We start from the raw sequence: 20,277 nt of genomic DNA, 5'->3' as shown, positions 1-20,277 counted from the left end.
TTAAAATTCAATTAGGGTAATTAACAATTTTTCAAATGAATTTTTTTCTTGGTACTGGTACTGGTATATATATTATATATCATAAAATTTATTTCTGATTTGGTTTTATTTTATTTATAATCAATACTTCTAATCTTATTTTGAAAAAATAAATAGAAATTTTCTTAATGTTTAATTTATGATAAATTTTCAAAAGATTACTGATCTACCATCACTCCAAAATCCAACTTTTTCAGTTGGGAGATCTTATTTTACAGTATCAATAACTTATTGATTTTAACATGTCAATATTTATTTATGTTTTTTATTTATCCCAATCATTGTAGTGACATGGGAAGATATTTTGTTATATTTGCTTTAATTTCTGGCAGTTTGTTTCATCCAGTTTTTCCCAAACACATTAAATATTTGATGTTTCCAATAAGTATTTCTAATTATTTTGTATATTTGTGTCTTTATGTATGGTATATTTTAATGTTCTATGTACTTCTGAATTATGATAATTTACAGTAAAAATATATAACTATATTTTGCTATTTTTACATATTTTTAGGTTAATTAAGGTGTGCTAACATGTAACATTATTTTCCTAATGGAGCACGTTTAAATATATTAATAGTGGATTTTGTAATTTTCATAATTAAAATATTTTCATTTGAATTTATTCATATTATTTGCTTACTCGAATTTTCTTACATAAAATATACATACATAAATACAATTAATTACATGAAGGTGAAACTGAATAAGATAATTCAAAATTAATGTTGAAATTGTCGTTGGACCACAAAAAATTTGAAATATTATAAAAGTTTTAATTAAATTAGCTCCTTATTAGCTTTTTGTCAATTTAAGTAAATTTAAAAACTCATTATTAATCTATTTAATGCTTAATCTTACAATTTTATAATTAAGATTATATTCACTGGGTAAACTTTTTAAAGTTGTCTACTTTTAATAATTAATTTTTGTTTTTTGAACTGTTAATGAACGATCGAAAATTTCCTTAATTTTACAATTAATACCCTGAACCCATATTTAAATAACATATTTTTCAGATTGTCATATACGATAATGTAAAATTAGTATTACTTATTACAATTAATACAAAATGAAAACATATTTTACGAAATCTGATTTTTGAATAGAATAATTTAAAATTATTATTGAAATTAGTTTGTCTATTTATCTTTATCTGAAATGTTTTAAATAATTTAACATTTAGTTGGAGCACATTTAAAGAGATAATAGAAAATTTATTTATTTATAACTAAGATTATTATAACTTACAAAAATCTATTTAGAAATTGATAGTCTTCACTTTTATTAACTAATTTTTGTTTCTTTGTTTTTATTCTTATTATTATTATTTATCTTGAGGATTTATTATTTGCTCACTCAAAATTTTCTGCAATAAAACTACAAATATGTTTTAATTCTAATTAATGTCTTATTTTATTTTATTTACATTAATACTCTGAAATAATATTTTAAATAAATAAAAATATTTTCCATATTTTCAAATGCGATAATTTAATATTATTATTAGTATTAGTCGGTCTATTGGTTCTACCTATAGAAATTAATATTAATTTCCTCTACAAATATTTTTAAAAATGTTATTTTGTTTTAAGTTTTACAATAAATACGCTGAAAATATATTTTAAATAAACCAAAATTTTGGAATTAGTTTGTTTATTTAGAAAGTTTTAAATGTTTTATTATCAATTTGTCAAATGGAGCACGTTTAAAAGACAAATAAAAGTTTTTGTAATTAATTATTTTCAAAGCTTTTTAAAAATGATTTGTGATTTGAAATTTTGTTTCAGGTTTTGTTTTATTATATTTACAATTAATACTTTTATAAAACTCACTGTTAATTTTTTTTTATAGAGGAATTTGTAATGTAAGTATATTTTAAATAAACGTAACAATTTTCCTGATTTCTAAAAATAGAATAATTAAATATTATTACTGTAATTATTGGATAAACTTTTTTAATCAGTTTAATAAATTTTTGTTTGTTTGTTTTTATTCATATCTTTTATCTAGACGTTCCATTATTTGCTCGCTCATTTCTTTTTCAAGTAGACTTATTTTTAAAAATGGTGAAATTTTTTTATGTACTTAATTTTTATTGTTTGTAATTATAATTCTAACTGACCTTCATTAAAGATTTTATAGCATGTTTATTCAAGACTTGCTCTTCAACTTTTAAATATAGTTAACATTTTTACAAACATTTGAAAGTTACAATAGAGTATAATTATCGACATCATCTTTTCGCTTAAAACATGTGATTTTCTGGAAATGTCAACGCGTTCTTTTATAAAATGACTTTCACTAACCAACATGATGTTTATTTAAATGCACGGCCCAGTTTGTAACAAGTAAATAATATGGCATGCGTAAATTATAATGTGTCGAAACTACAGGTTTTCCGTAGCCTCTATTGTAATTTCGTGACGCGATGCATACAATTATTGCACCGTTCAACTAATAAAGTCCTTTTCGTCACGGGCACTTGAACGCCTTCAAGTCCAATACCTAAAAATCGACGTTAATCGGAAGACGATGGTAAAAATGTCGTTTATTGACAAGGAATGTGGCCGACGCAATTTTTACAAAACGTCGATCCTGAGCAAGTTGCAATGCAAATTCAACTTGTTGATTGCACTGGTAGTTAATCTGATACTGTAAGTGGACACTTGTTCTGAACCGTCTCCAGATACGATAAGAGAAGCCTTAACTCACAATTAGTGTTCACACACAACGACGGGGAAACAACAAAATTTGCAAACCAGAACGGAAACAAAGGGACAATCAAAATCTGAGACAAAGGGCCACCAACACAGAAACCTACAAGAACCATCGCCCAGTTTACAGTTTTTAACAGACATGTGCCAGACCTTTGGTCTCCTCTGCCCTTGCTTTATGTAACCATAAAATTATTTATGGTACAAATGAGTCAGGTCGCCGTGAAATGCCAAACCGGTTCAGCGAGCCAGCTCTCCAGCATCCATGCCCACCGTCGTCTTGCTGCCCGGTACACCCACACCAGAATGTGCATCCCTACCCACCCGGTGGAATCACTGCTCCGTTACGAAAAACCAAGGCGACACGACGAAATTCTTACCCATAACCAGAAGGAAAAGGGTTCGCATTCTTCCAAACGTGAAATCGTTCTGATCCAGCGGTTAAACGAATTATCGGGCACTTGAAATAATGGTACAGGAAACATGTGCAAGTCAAATTACCTGTGAACGGTTTATGGAAAGGAACCAATTGAATGGTACGCTAGTACAAAATAAACAATTTATTTACCGAGTAATGACAGAAGGCATTCCATAAAATCAAAGTTATGGTTGTGGTATCCGTTCAATCAGGATGTCATTCAGCAACTGGTGCGTTAATTAAAGAGGCATTTTTATGGGAATTGCACGTGTGCATCACCAACGGAATTGCCAGACATTGATCCCCAAAATATTGAAGATAAAGTCAACGTTTATCATGACTCTTTTGAACCGGAAACTGGAACTCATGTGAAGAACAAAATTACACTCACAAAATCGTGTAACCAATCTAATGGTTGGCTGGAATTTATGTCATTATTAATTTACAAACCAGAACTAGGCTTGTTAACCATCAGTGTTCAGCTTCGGAAACGCTCCAGATAACTATGTTAATTTAAGATCATTGTATTATATGGTAATGACTTCGTGTTGGTCGGAAAAATCTTTTAAACCCCGTGAAGTTAATACGAATTAAAATTTTCTCTCGCATCTTTGGAAATAATATTTACGACTTACGTAACTGAAACCTATATGTTTCATGGACTATAAAATGCATAAATGTGTCTTCTTATTACATAATAAGGTAATATAATTCAACTCATCATTATTAATGGCACTATTAAAATTACTTTCGCTAGAAACAGTTTTGTTTGGTAATACAATTCTTGCATATTTGATAGTAATAAAATAAAACAAAAAACGAATATTTTAGGCTTACCTGATCACAGATAATATCCCATTTCTTTTCTGAGTCGTAACTTTTCAGCAGTTTTGCCTTATCGGGCGGCAAGTCCATTGAGGCCTGAAATAGAATGATTCACTATCAATTATATTGCTCCACTATAATACAATTGGGTCATGTAAACGTATTTATCATATTATCAGTCGTATGAGTAACCATAAAAGAAATATTATTAATGGAGCTGATAATACTTTTGATTTGTTTAGTTTAAACCGTTATTATTAATCTTTTGCCTTTAAAACAATTGTAAAATAATAAAAGCTGATTAGTGAGATTATTTTCCTTTTATTTGTGATAATTTCAATTATATATTTGCTAAAATGATTTAAAAGAATCGGATTCATGATGTGAAAACACATAATTTATAATTAAGATAGCATAAATATCAAAATTTGATCATGATCAATTATAAATTTATTTTAAACTATTGTTTTGCTAATTTTAAAGAAATTTTGTTAAAGATATAAAAAATTACACTAAATCATTAATAAAAAACTAAAAACTTAAATTAAAGCTCTAAGATTAAACAGGGCTCTTAAAAATCTGATATTTATTTTAAATATAGATAGATAATTATCAATTTTTATAATACACAAATCTATTACTTTGCTTATTTTCAAAAATGGTGAATTATCAAAATTTGATAATTTTGCATATAATTGTGAGAACTTTTAAATCAAAATTTGATAATTCTTATCCGATTAAGAGAAAAATTAATTTATTTAAATTTTCATTATTACAAATTATTGTTTGTCCCATGATTTAAAAAAAACGACAATCTCAATATTATGAACTAATTAAACAAATAAAATAGCAGATGACAAAATATTTACCTGTTTATATTTTTATAGATTTTCTTTCTGTTTCTCGATAATTGTAGATTAGACTATTAACCGATAATTATTTGATTATTATCAAAACATAAACGATAAGATAATAAACAAGAAATTTAATTATCGCGACAATTATAAATGATAAAATGGTGATAATTATCAACAGCACTTATCAGCAAATCTTGATTTTGACAGGATATTATAGAGATTCAAACAGATTTATTTAACAAATATAGTTTATTTGAAACAATTTTTTTATTATGTACTATTTAATAACATTTTTATTTGATTTTGTGAAAGTGTAATATTTAGATAAAGTTTTATATTAATTCTGGACAAAATTTCTTGATCAATCTTTTAATAATTAAAAGGCATTATGATAATATTCGAGATAATTAACTAATAGTGATAATTATCAGAGAATATTGATTTATCTATTAATTGTATTTGGAATTATCTCCTTTTATTTTTATTATAAGTTTTTAATAACTATTTATTTGTTTTTAATTCTATTATAAATATGATTTGAACACAAATTAAGACGAAAATTATCAATGATAATTTGGTTATGGTGACAGCTTTCAATGGTAATTATTAGCAAAAAGTGATTTTGATAGGGCATTATTTTAACAACATAAAAAGGTAACGTTATGTTATTGTTTATAATTCACCAATCAACAAATAAAATAGATCAACACAATTTATCATTTATATAACAAACCAGCATACACATGAAATGATTGACGTCTAAAAATAAAATAAATAATCTATTCCATTGCCTTTTAACGGGCCTCTACTTTCCATTTCATAGGTAATTTCATTCATCTATTAATAGTGTAATGCGCCAGTCTTCGGAAAGGTTAGTGAAGTTTAAGAGGCGTTTCTAAATATAACGGTTTTCCAGTTAAAACTGTTGCGCCTTAACGCGAATATAAATAGAGCCCGCGTAAAGCCGTTCCATTCAGACACATTTTTTTTATAAACGAGTGTTTGTTTAAGAGCGTTTATAAAAAAATGATCGTAAATTACGGAGCACTGTGTAAAGTGTCTCTCGTCTGCTTGTTGAAAAAAAAACTTCATTATCATCTGTTTGCGGTACACTTTCAGATGACAAAACAGTTCGTGCACAATCGGTACTATCTATGCCAAGTGTTTTCTGGGATATGTTCACGGTTTTTCGGTTTTTGCAGGAAGTGTCGTCACTTACAGGAAATAGGCTTGATATATAAAAGAGGTGGTTTTATGTGGTGACGGTGCTTTTGCCACTGTCGTCGTCCATTTTAAAATGCACCTTCGTGTGACTCACATTCGGGGGGAGCCCTTGGCTCACCGGTTGCCACATCGGATAACTGTACCTATCGTACACATGCGACAAACTGGCCAGAACCGCCGACGATTAAAAGACTTTTTACGGTCATTTTTTTAAATTTTAAATGAGCGTAATTCGTGTAAAATTAAAAGAGACGGTCGCGTCCCGCGACTGTTTTAATTACTTACTTATGCATTGATAAAGCCTGCCCATCATAATTTATTACTCCGGCGATTAGTTTCGATAAGCACAATGCGGCATTGTCTGTCGGTATCAACGACCGATGGATGTGCCACACAGATACTGGCGCACACTTCTTTTTATTGCGGACTCAAAACAGTCCGTGGCCAGGATAATTCATCCGTCCAGGCAGGATGTTTATTGCCGCATTAACGGCGCTATAGGTAGTCGGGAATGTGGAAATAATATAAAATTTAAAACTGCATGATTTATAACGTGCATCTAGTTAATTACCGGGGTGGGTAATTTATTGCCAGTTGAACGTACCGACCTGACTCGCAACCGGATTATAATACTCGATCCATTTTATCACTGTATTGGTAATTGTGAACGAAGAAGTTCCAGCTCGATAACGAGTAAGAGTGGAAGTTGCTCAAATTTAGAATGGAATTATAAACCAGATGGTGATGAAATGTCTACTGGTGTTTTTTCTGCTTGCTGTAAGAAAGTTGAATAAATAGGATTATTATCAATTTTTGATATTCAAAACTGTTTTGTTCAATATAGTCAAATCAATTATTTTACATTTTAATTCATTAATATATAATTAAAGAACAATTGTTCTAAAAAATTCTAATAAAGCCCTTAAAATTAAACAAGATTAAATAAAATAATTTATGAGAAAATGATGAATGGTGATGATTTGATGAATAGATACGACCTCATAGCATTAAATTTATTACAAATTATAATTAACTAAATTAAAAACATTTTAATAAATAAATACCTAATAATTATAAAAATGTGGTAGTTTCAAAATTATTAATCATTTTTCTATATATTGAAAATTTTACTTAATTTAAAATGATTGTGCATAATTAACAATGTATATAAATAAATAAAATAAAAGTAAATATTTGAAAATTATTAAATTTTGATAATTTGATGAATGCATACCAGATAATCATGAATTTTTAGAATTATTGCTATTTTATTCTTTTTAACAAATGATAATCAATCTCATTTAGCATTACTAATCAAATTAATAATAGAAAAGATTTTGAGATAAATAAAAGTTCTAAAAGTTTGATTTGATGAATAAATACTTAATAATTATCAAAATTTGATAATTATCCCAATAATTAAAACAAAAGCATCATTTTTGATACACTTAATTTAGTTTACTTAAAATTTTGTTGAATAAATACCCTATAATTATCAAATTTGGATATCTGTTATTTTATTTACTTTCACTAAATTGTGCATAATTAAACAAGACATATAACTCATTTTTTCGATATTATTTCTATTTTTTTTTATTTTAAGTTATAATAAAAAAAAACAATTATTCTAAAAAAAATATTAAATATTTTATTTATTTTTTTAATTAAAAAAAAAATATATAAAATATTATTTTAAAAAATTCTGATAAATCTCTCAACATCGAACAAATCCGTTATTTTACTTATTCTAAGTAGATTTAATTTGCAATAAATATCTGATAATTGTATAATTTTGAATTTCTCAATTTTATTCAATTTATAATATTTACGCAATTATAAATATCTGAAATTATCAAATTTTGTTGATATTTTGATTAGTCAATATGATAATTATCGAAATTTGATAATTTTTCCTATATCAAGGAAACCCGATATTTATGTTATTTTTTTATAAAAAAAGAATTTTTTTTAAAAATTAAAATAAATAAATCTCTTAATATCCAACAAGTCCGTTATTTTACTTATAATTATCAAATTTTGATAATTTTACAGATAAATATCACAAATTGATATTTATCAATTTTTCATATGTATCAAGAAAATTCGACATTCATATTAATATAATTTAATAAAAAAAATTTTCTAAATAGAATTCTGATAAGTTTCTTAATATTTAAACATCCAACAAACAAACATATAATTACGACAGCCACGGTATCACAGTATCATCACTTTTACAATCTTTATAACCAACAGTTGAAACAAAAACAAGCAGCCTTTTGTGCAGGACTTGTTCGACGCATCCGCAGGTAATTTATTTTTAACACAACATTTAGATTTCCGTAATGTGTTCAGCAGCCAACGCGCGTCGCATTATCTGAGGTCGAAGTTCCAACGACTGACAGTCTTAACATTTGAAGTGCATTTTTCACCAGCAGCAACGGCGAAGGCCGTAATAATTAAGCGGAATACGATCGTATTTATGGTGGCAATTATTCTCGTTTATTTTCAGTTTTAGCCATTTAGGAACGGTCCTCGTTTATTCGAACATGTTTTGGTTTTACCTAGAACTGGACATTTAATTTATCAAAATTATTTTTCCAGTTTTATTTTTGTTTTGTTCAACCCATGGTTTCTCTTGTCCTTTGAAATGAGAGTAGTAGATAAGTACTAATACTGTCATGTTTAAATATATATATTTATGAATGGATTCTCACTGATAAATACATTTTCTACTACTAGGAAAGTACTACTCATAAAAATTCCATATTTACAAAATTAATTCCAAGTACAAATTGATAAAGAAGGTATTAAAAAAACACTAGAGCAGTTTCGTTTACGCTACATTATAATTCAAAATAGATAAACAAATCCCTCCAGTTAATCTATGGTCATCAAAAAAAAAATTCAGAAGGGAAAACACCATGCGGGTTGTGATGCGGGTTTTAACATAAAAACATGATTTTTGGCATTAATTAACAGAAGAATTAACATTTTGTGAGTGGTCCAATTTCATAATTATATTTATTTATTTACATTTGTAATATTTTTAGATAAATAAAAGCATCAGGCCATTAATCATTTAATGAAACAACAAACAATATTTAAACAATAGACACAATAGGTAGCTTTATCTAATTACGAAGCTGTAAATAATGATGGTTATTGTTGACAAATAAAATTGTGCTAATCGAGTTTGTTTACTATTGACGTTACAGGAAGTTAATCTAAACGGGGTGCCCCATAACTAACGGGTTCTAGTTAAATGCTGTATTTACAGAGCAAAAATATTGACGTATTTATAAGTTATTAATAACTGTAACAGCAACCAATCTAAATTCATTATAACAAATTGAATATTTTAAACATAAATGTCTCCAAAAGTTTACTTATAATTTATTTTCTACAAAAATGGGTAAACAAACAAATCAACAAGGAGTGTACGATTTAGAAGATGAAAAATATTAAGTTTGACCGTCACACAAGACACAAAAAAGGTAAAAAATATTAAAACGGTTTTAAACGTTGAAAAACCTTTCGCCAAATTTTAAATTTCACCATAGCACAGAATATATCAAGAAATAAAAAGGACTCTAAAAGTTTAAAAAACTTTCTTTCACCAAACTTCATGAAAAAGATGCAAAAATTTTATATTTTAGATGTAAAGAAGTAAAAAAATTAGAACTGTACCAAAATTTAAAATACCTCCCTTCATCAATTTTGTTCAAAAATACAGATTCTAAAATTTAAAAAAACTTCCTTCATCAATATTTATTCAAAAATAATGGTTTAAAGAGAAGATTTAAGAAAAGCGAAACAATTTTAGTAGTGAAAGCCACCAAAAGATTTATATAAATCGGGGAAAAACTTTAAATTTGACCACTTTCATATCGGTTATTATTAACTTTGGAAAAAGAATGAAATTAAAAAAAGTCTAAACATGTGGTTTCTTTACAGTCTAATGAACCATATGCCTATTACCAATAATATTCAGTAACCACAACAGAAAAAAAAACCCGTTGCAAAATGTTGCAACAATATATTGTCACCTGGTATTTTCCGCCTACGCGGGCAAAAGAGGAGGGTAGAGAGAGAGAATGTCGGGCCCCGCGGAGTGCATTGTAAACTCTCTCGCCAAACCTACACGCGGCGATCTTTTCAAATCCAGAAACTAGTCGGCAAGTAGGCAGAGAACAGGCCTATTGCAAAATCTGGTTTTTGCAATGCGGGGGGAGAAAAAGACCAGTCGGGTACGCGGAACGACTGTCGATCGATAACGGAAAAACGAATTCGATTCGTTGTTAACGCAATGGAAAATCACGTTCCGTAACTGTGGTGCAGAAAATCGATCTAACTACAAAGTGGGAAGGATGTAGATTTCCCATTATTGTCGTAGGAATTCGCAAAAATTAATGAAATCATTGTTAATACCAGGATCTCCGTATTTTGGTTTTACCCTTATTAATAAAATGATTTCGTAGATTAATCTTTTTCCACAGAATTGTGAGTTGTTTATGAAAAGCATATATGTATAATATATAATAATAATATAATAAAATTATCATCAAAATTAGATTATTTGGATAATTGTCAAAATTTGGTTATTATCCTGATTATTTAATGTTTTTATATATTATTTGATAAATGAACAGTGTGGTTAATAAAAAATAAGCATTTATACTAAAAATCAATGAAAATACATTATTGAGAACAGAAATAATTTGGAAAATAAATTAATACAGATTTTCAAATGTTTTTGATATGAAAAAAATATAAAGTTCTCTGGAAGATCTTTGAATGAATTTTAGATGATTTACTGAAATTTTTTATCAATTTTAATATAATCATCATTGAAAATTATTATTTGATATTTATAAAGCACAAATATGTATCATGATAATTATCAAAATTTGATAATTATTAGGACAGTTGTTAAAATTTTTGAATTTAATTAAAAATTAATGAAATCATTGTTAATACCAGATGTCCCTTACTAATAAATTGAGTTCATAGATTGATCTTTTTCCAAAGAATTATGTTGTTTTTGAAAATTTTGAGCATCTTTATCACTCTTATCACTAATATTTATCTAGTTTGTGTTGTTTACAGGTGGATTGAAGTTGTTAACGCCAAAAACTAGTCCCAAATACTTATTATTGGATTAATTTGGTTATTATCCTGATTATTTAATAATTTTATATTATTATTATTATTATTATTATTATTATTATTTGATAAAAAATACATTGTTGAGAATAGATATAATTTAGAAAATAAATTAATACAGATTTTCAAATGTTATTGATTTGAAAAATACATTTATTCCAAAAAATTTTAGAAGTTCTCTGGAAGTTCTTTGAATGATTTTTAGAAGAACATTGAAATATTGATATTTATTTAAGCATTTAAGCACAAATATGTATTATGATAATTATCACAATTTGATAATTATTAGGATAGTTGTTAAAATGTTTGAAATTAATTGAAAAATAATGAAATCATTGTTAATACCAGAATGTCCCTTACTAATAAATTGATTTCATAGTTTGATCTTTTTCCACAAAATTGAGTTGTTTTTGAAAAATTCTTCTATATCACTCTTACCACTAATAGTTATCTAGTTTGTGTTGTTTACATGTGAATTGGAAGTTATTAACGCCAAAAACTAGTATCAAATACTTATTGGATTAATCTAATGCACATTTCCACAAAATATCATAAAATATCTTTAAAGAAGACCTGCGTATCTAATCTTGTATCGCAAACTTTATAGTTGTAAATATTAGTCAACATAACATTGTATTTGTCTAGCCATAACCACTAATGCTAAATAAACCGGTTTTTTGAAAGATAGTACGCTTTATTTGTAGTATTATGACTAATACCCTTTGGTAATTATTCATAAATATACAAATAAATGTTTTGGTAATCTTGGTCTGTTAATATTTTATTACACACGTGGGCTATAATTGGTTTGCACATTACTCATTGAAACTTAATTTGTTTATGAGGAATTTCAACCAGGGTCAGAAACACCACGATCACCGCAAAGAGTGCAACTTAATTAGGAAATAATAATTCAGGTATTCACGATTCGTGCACAAAAGTTGATCGATAGAAATAAGTACAATGAAGGCACAGAAAGGCCGATAATACAAATTGTAATTGACAATCGACGAGTCGATTTGAAAAGAAACCACCGTTGTTGGTCACGTGCACAAGTAATTTCCAGCAGTGCAATTAGTAAATTAAAATGGAGTAGCTTTATGGGGCCTTAACGTGTACAAATGATTGCAGCGAAAAGGTTTTCGTGTTACATAAAAAAACCATACCGTCGAGACACGCTTGGGTCACACCTTAACGGAGGTATTTGACATCAGATATGGCTATAGTCTGCGGTCTATTATTGTGCATATTAGACAGACGGCTCATAATGGAATCCCTTCGTGTAGAGGAGGCTTTGTGCGTTCCTGGAAGTTTATTAAAGAACCCCCTCCCCAAAAAAACATTTGCCCATTTTATTTTGGCTAACGCATGTTTCGATGGTTTTCCTTTTTTTACGTGGTACTTTTTTGGACCTTGAGTCACGGTAAGTGATTGTCGACAAGGACATCACACTTTGCGTGTAAAATCGTAAACAAAAGCCGCCACCAATTTGAATTGCTAATCAGTGGAGTGTGTGCATTTTTTCATACATTATGCTAAAACCTCGTTGGCAATTTTAAACCGATATCAAACTGTACATTTGTTTTTAATGTTGCAATACCTGAAACGGCTATTAGAATTGTCGGATTTATTTTATGAATTCTAAAAATTTATAATTACATACTATAATTATAACTAACAATATTTTATAATTATATATTAAATAATAAAAAAATAAAATAATGAATAATTCTTTATATTAATCTAAAGAATCTAAAGAATCTAAAGAATCTAAAGAATCTAAAGAATCTAAAGAATCTAAAGAATCTAAAGAATCTAAAGAATCTAAAGAATCTAAAGAATCTAAAGAATCTAAAGAATCTAAAGAATCTAAAGAATCTAAAGAATCTAAAGAATCTAAAGAATCTAAAGAATCTGAAGAACCTAAAGAATTTAAAGAATCTAAAGAATCTAAAGAATCTAAAGAATCTAAAGTATCTAAAGAATCTAAAGAATCTAATTCAAATTATCATTTGATATTTATAAAACACAAATATCACGATAATTATTAAAATTTGATTATTATTTGTAGAATTGTCAAAATTTGATTATTATCCTGGTAGTTATATATTTTTTATAAATTCATTAGTCATATTAATGAAAAACAAACATTTATTATAAGAATCAATAAAAAACATTGTTAAGAATTGAAATAATTTAGAAAATAAAAATACAGATTTTCAAATACTTTTCATTTGAAAAAACATAAACAAAAAATTTGGAGATTCTCTGGAGGCTCTTAACCATAAATGTATAATTAGCAAAATTTGATCATTATCTTGATAGTTATAAATGTTTTTGATAAATTCATCAGTTAGGTTAATAAAAAACAAACATTTATTCTATAAATCAATATAAAGACATTGTTAAGAACTGAAATAATTTAATACAAATTTTCAAATGTGTTTGATTTTGAAAAATCATATATTCAAAAAATTTTGGTTTTCTGAATGAATTATAGAAGAGCAATGAAATTCTAAATCTTAAGCAAACTTCTAAATAAAATGTGGTACAAAAAAGAACTAATTAACTCTAAAACCAATAGAAAACGAAATTAAAAACAGAGATTTTCAAATGTCTATGATTCAATATTTATTTGATAAATTGAGAATCTTTGGAATCACTCTTTATCGCTGTAATTATCAATGATGATTATTACTTGAAAATTATCATGATATTTATAAATATCAGTGATAATTATCAACGAACTGGGTATTTAAGAGAAACCAAAGTTTGTCATCCAATTAGAGTGCAATAGCAAAAATAGTTTAATAATAGATTAAAATTAATTATTTTACAATCAATGTTAAGATTCAAGTTAATAGTTAGAACATTGCACTGAATATGAATGTTGCCCAGACGTTTTTAGTGTCCTCGTTGATGCTCTGTCTTGATTATGCACATAAAACCAAAACAATTCACGCCCTCCACCTAGTACGAAACGGGCGTCGGAGTTTTATTATTATCATGAACTTTTCGGCGGTTGACTGTTTCATTTCATTATCGTCCGCAACTTTGGCAATTCCTTTAATCCGGCCCCATTTAAAACTGAGCATTTCATCATCTGCGAACGTAAATTGCCAAGCTCGGTGAGAACAAAAACAATTAGAATATGAATGTGTCCATTAGATAACGGGCGGTCGTGTACGATGTTCATCTAATTCAAAATGTATTTGTATCGTTTTCCTAGCCGGTAATGGAATAATATGCGGCTACATGTGTGTTCGACTAGATGAACTGAATTGGTTAGTTCCGTTTGATGCATCAAAATAGTCTAATGGTCTAACGCCATAAACCGTATAATATTGAACTGTATCCACTGAGGATGAACTTAAATTTTCATTGGTGTGGACTACTTCAAAATTTGGGATAGGTGATTCATCCGTCGTAGATTAGTAATTTACATTACACTTACTCATGGCCAATTTCAAGGTAAATTGTATTTAAATTTACCAAAATTAACAAATTCCACTGAAGTGTGTCTTCAAATCTCAAATATTGGGATACAACACATCAATTTGTATTTCTGGGTACTATTGACACCAATGTAAAACAAACATCCGAAGTTAGACGAGTATTTCTTGTGTCATCAAGAAACTTGTTCTAGTGTAATTTTATAAATTGCATAATATTAAACAGTATCCTTTGAGGATACACTTAATTTCTCATTAACAAAGAAAGACAAATCATACTGTTGATCGTTGAAAGTTCTTCTGTATTTGAAATAAGTTATTCATCAAAACTAGATTTAATTTACATTTTACCATTTATGACCAATTTTTGGGTAAAATATATTGCCAAAACTAATATAAGTTGGACGGGATCAGAATCATGGATCAGAAGTTGGATGAGTGTTTGTTGTGATATCAAGAACCTTGTTCAAGTCCCACTGCATAAATTATATAATATTGTACAATATCCATTGCGAATGGTACCTATATTGCCACGGCCAGGATGGCCACATATGATGCTGTAGATCTTTGTGTGGAACCTCTTTTGTACTTTAAATAAGTAATTCTTTAACCTTTTACTTATTATGGCCAATTTAGAGGTAAAATGTATTTAAATTTATTACAAAAACCAATAGGTGCGTCGTCAAATATCAAATATTAAGATACAGCACAATAATTTACATTTCTAAATGATATTAACACTACAGCACAAGTACCAGAAGTTGGTCGAGTATTTGTTGAGATATTAAGAACTTTCAAGCCTAAAAACCAAAAATATGTAGATATGTTTAGGTATTATTGACAGGAGTATACAACATAGTCCAATGTGGAATTATATGTTGTGATATCAAGAAACTTGTACAAGTGTAACTCCATAACTAAATAATATTATACTGTAATTGAGGATGCACTTAAATGTTCAATGTCAGAGTAACACAAATGGTACTGCCGATATTTGAAACTCCTTCAGTACCTAAAACAAGTGATTCATCGTTCGCACATTTGCAATTTACCTTTTAATCTTCATGGCCAATTTCGAGGTGAAACTCACCAAAATTAATAAATTCCAAGTGCTTCGTCGAATCTCAAACATCAAGATACAAGAAAACAATTTGTATGTATGTCTAGGTACTATTGACACCAGTGCACAACAAACATCCGAAGTTGGATGAGTATTTGTTGTGACATCAAGAAACTTGTTTGTCTATATCGACAGCCAACAAAAGGTTGACTGCCCTTGTAACGAGTGCAGAATTTTTCATAATGCCGCCAACGGACTGGTTTCGGAGTCTCCGTTTTTATGTCGATCTATTTCCGATAATTGAATTTTTCGCATCGAGATCGCACGGATAATGAAATGTGTTCGTTTATACGGTTCAACCACTACAGAAATTAACACGCACAACAAAAACGACTTTCATAATAACGCATTGGAAGAAACTAAAAATATGCATTGGTGTGTGCATGTTAATAACAATTAAATGAAAGTTCGCGATGTACTGATGAAACACATCAAACATGCCACCACTAGGCCACTATTTAATGTACTTAATTGCTGTTTATTACGTTTTTTTTATTGGATAGTACTACTGCTGCTGGTACTTGGCGTGTTTGCACGAACAAAGAACAAAAAATGGAAAATAAAATTGTGCCGTATTAATTACCATCAGATGAATATTTCGCTTTCGGATTTGAAACTATGTGGGAGTTTGCGAATCACATTAACCTTTATGTGTCCGTTATTTATATAATTGATTCATATTTTTATCTTATTTATTTATTATATGTTCGATATATTTTTTTTGTGCGTAGTCGCTTACTAATAAACAAATGTGCAAGAATATATGAAATATAAGAAAGAGAACTTATATATCAATTCTCAATGTAAGGAATCGATTATATTAGAAAGAAGGGATGATTAAGGTCAAATAAACAACAGAATCAATCATATCAATAACATCTATAATTATAAACCATCATGTACCAAGTACTCTATAAAATTTAACTTTTTTTTTAAAATTTAACAACAATATGGATCACATTTATCTAACATTAAATCTAAAACTTGCATTTTATTACTGGAACTTGATATGAAATGTATCAAATTAAATATAATGCAAATTATACTAAATAAATATTTGCTAAGTATTCTTTTTTATATAGAATACTGAAACAGTATAAATAAACATACATCCAGAATATTATCTCGGAACGTTTTCAAAGTTGAACTATCAAATAAATTATGGACGAAAAAAAAATGTATAAAATAGGGTAGTTTGTTTTATTTTCTTATAGATATTATAACCCTGTAAAAAATTAAAAGTAGTAGTATATTTCTTAATAAAGTACCAAATTCTTGTTAATCTGTCAATTCAATTTTATTTGGTCACATTAATTAATTATACAATAAAAACTATGCTTATTTGTTTAAATTATTCCGAGGACGTGAGATGGATGAAATTGTTGCATATTAATTTTATTGGATTTACAGGTTTGGACTAACTATACTTTGTTTACAAACAGTGAGATCATAGATGTCGATAACTGAGTACGGTACGTAATTGTTTAAAATTACAGCGAATTTTAATACTTATAAGTCTAGCAATTTTTTATTAAATTAATTAACTAGTCCTGCTTATTTTATTTTATAATTTTGTTTATAGTCAGGTCATAGAAGTAAATAGTTAAATGCGGTACGTAATTGTTTGAAAATATCTTAGTTTAGCAATTTTGTATTAAATTAATTAAAATTTTTTGCTTTAGTTTGTTTCATAATTTTGGTTGCAGTGAGCTCATGGAAGTTAATATTAATTATTACTGCCGTACTTAAGTACGGTAAGTATTTTTGAATTTTAATAATTGCGACAAATCTTTTTATTAAATTGATTAAAAATTCTTGCTATAGTTTAGTTCATAATTTTATTTGTAATAAATATGTAGATCTTAATGGTTGAGTACGGTACGACATTATTTAAAATAATATTCGAATTCTGATATTTAACCAATATTTTGTTAAAATAATTAAAAATTATATATTATATTATTATTATATTATTATAGTCATCATGGAAGTCTAAGTACGGTACGAAATTATTTGAAAATATCTTTATGATATATAAAATGAGTCTACCAATTTTGTGTTATATTAATCAAACATTCTTGCTATACTTTAATTCATAATTTTGTTTCTAGTGAGATCACAGAAGTTAATGAGTTAATTGCGTACGGTACCAAATTATTTGAACATATTTTCGAATAATTTTTTTTGGAACCATCATTTTTCATTTTATAAAATGTTAGATCTCTTATTATTTCAGTTCAATTTAAAAACATGCTTTAGTCAGCTGCTCAGTTTAAGGTTATCTTAATAAATCATTAAACTTGTTTACAGAGTGATTAATAAAGATGATAATCTAGACTTACCGATATGAAAATATCAATAAACCTTACAGATTGTCTAGTATTATTTTAGAAACATTAATTGAATTAACATAGTTTGCAACAGGCCTTTGTTAACAATCAATTGGTACCAATCGTACTGACACTAAATAAAACAAGATTGATTCGATTGAACCAGCAGCTTTAACAAACTGTTTTATAAGCGTGTCCTAAAGTTTATTGGATAATTTCGCCAGTCAAAGCTTCACAAGACCTCAATAGTTTCGTTATATCGTTTTATCACGTTCCCGTTCGTTCCCTCGGGACAAGCGTGGGAAAGGCCACCAAACGGTCGGTCCATCCCTACGACGTGCCCGACACAATAACAAACGACAATCGGACCCGGGCAGTGCCGCAAAACGGACCCACCGTCCAACCAGAAACACTAGGGCGCGCTTACCAGGACTTTGGTGAATCTACGTTCGAGTTCGTTTGGTTCGGGCATCGGCTGTTTGGCCTTAGGCCTGATGGTACTCTGCCTGATGCTGGCCTGTCTCCCGTGCAACCGACCGCCGTCCGTCCGGTCCGGTTCGCCGCCCGTCAGGGCCTCCTTCGACATCGTCAACCCCATTATGTTACAGTTGTCCGTTTTCTGCGCCTTATCAACGCGCTGTAATGTCCACGGGGCCGGTACGCGCCCCCTTTAACATCACGCACGGGATTCTCGCACTGCACGCAACAGGTTTCCCTTCTCGCACACGTCCGGGTCTTGTGGCTGCGCAACGCTCACGGCATACACAGATCGCGCGGTACTGACTGACTGCGCCGCGGCAAGGGGAACGGTCCCGCCGGAACTTTTTTCGAGTGGGGATTGTCGGCTTGTTTTTGTTTGGGAAGTCGTGCATAGCATGCGGCGATGGTGCGAGCAGCATCTGGCGGGGCTTGTACTAAGTTTCTGGAGCCTATCTGTTCACCGCGTGCAGGTTTCTCGTTTGGGTGTTTCGGTGAGAGGTTGTTGGTGTGAACTGAATTTTTAATGTGGCAGCACCATACACGGATATCAAATGCTTAAGCACAGTATGCAGTTCTTTTTAAATAGTTGGTTTTAATAATTAACAATTTATTTTATCTATGTTTTTGTAAACCATATTTTATATTTATATTTTCTCACGCAGAAATTGTGACATAATTATTAATTTTGAAATAAATTATCTTCGATTGAGAAACAGTAGTTGAAATAATATTAATTTACTATTGTTGTTTTATAAAATATTATAAAAACTACTATATTTTTATTTTATAAAATGTTACATATATTTTTCTGAATTGATCTAGATATAAATATAGCAACAAGAAATTTGAAAGGGATTTTTAATGATTAAATCTGTGTTATTTAATTTCACATTAAGACTTTGTTCTTTTTGTTTTTTAATTTTGGCCTATCTCCTATATGCCACTTTCCAAATATACGACAAATATATATTCTTTCAGACTTCTTACAGTTTCATTTCGACCAATGATTAAATAATTATAATAAACAAAATACCCCTAGGAATAAAATTAGATTGACCAGTTGTATTGTTGACACAACAATAAAAGAAAAAATATATTTAATATATTGTAGTAATATATTTTTAATATAGTTTATTAATTATGACCGTTATTATACGTGACTAAAATAGTAAATATAATGCTTTCTAAAAATAATATCACAAATTATTTTTAGAAAGCTTATAAGGACAATCAAAGTTTTAAAAGAATTAAACTCTGGACATTGAAGTCAGTTGTTCAATTCAATCAACCAGTAAAAATAAATTCATTAAAAAATATTTTTTTTTTAATTCTGTGACAGATTTAATTGTTGTGCAACGTTTTTTATATCCGAAACTTGGTGGTGATGAAGGATACAAATTTCAATAACTGTTTTACTATAAAAAATATTATAATAGACGTTTGTCAGATAATCTGCAATAGAAAACAATTTTTGTGTGGCATGACTTGTAATGTCTCTCAATTATTATTTATTAAAACTAAATTTTAATGAAAAATAATAAAATCAAATATTACTTTCATAAAGAATTAATATTTTGACAATAACTTAATTCAGTTTATCATATCTATTTAAATATCTCAGGACACTGTTTCTGTTTCAAAACTAAAAA

The 20,277-nt window shown here is 28.4% G+C and overlaps 1 protein-coding gene across 1 annotated transcript in view; it reads right to left on the bottom strand.

The window, feature by feature from the left end:
- Nucleotides 1–18,935, bottom strand: part of LOC109606700 (formin-like protein) — a 35,199-nt gene extending 16,264 nt beyond the window's left edge. The window contains exons 1-2 of the mRNA XM_049967983.1: nt 18,576–18,935; nt 4,012–4,095 (exon numbers count right to left, since the gene is read on the bottom strand). Of these exons, the coding sequence (XP_049823940.1) occupies nt 4,012–4,095; nt 18,576–18,746 (255 nt within the window). The 5' untranslated portion in view covers nt 18,747–18,935. The remainder of the gene's footprint in view (nt 1–4,011; nt 4,096–18,575) is intronic.
- Between the last annotated feature and the right edge of the window lie 1,342 nt (nt 18,936–20,277).

This window comes from Aethina tumida, chromosome 5 (genome assembly GCF_024364675.1).
Source record: "Aethina tumida isolate Nest 87 chromosome 5, icAetTumi1.1, whole genome shotgun sequence".
In the NCBI taxonomy this organism is placed as follows: Eukaryota; Metazoa; Arthropoda; class Insecta; order Coleoptera; family Nitidulidae; genus Aethina; species Aethina tumida.
The sequence above is the reverse complement of the archived record's forward strand: the minus strand, read 5'-3'. Positions and strand labels throughout refer to the sequence as shown.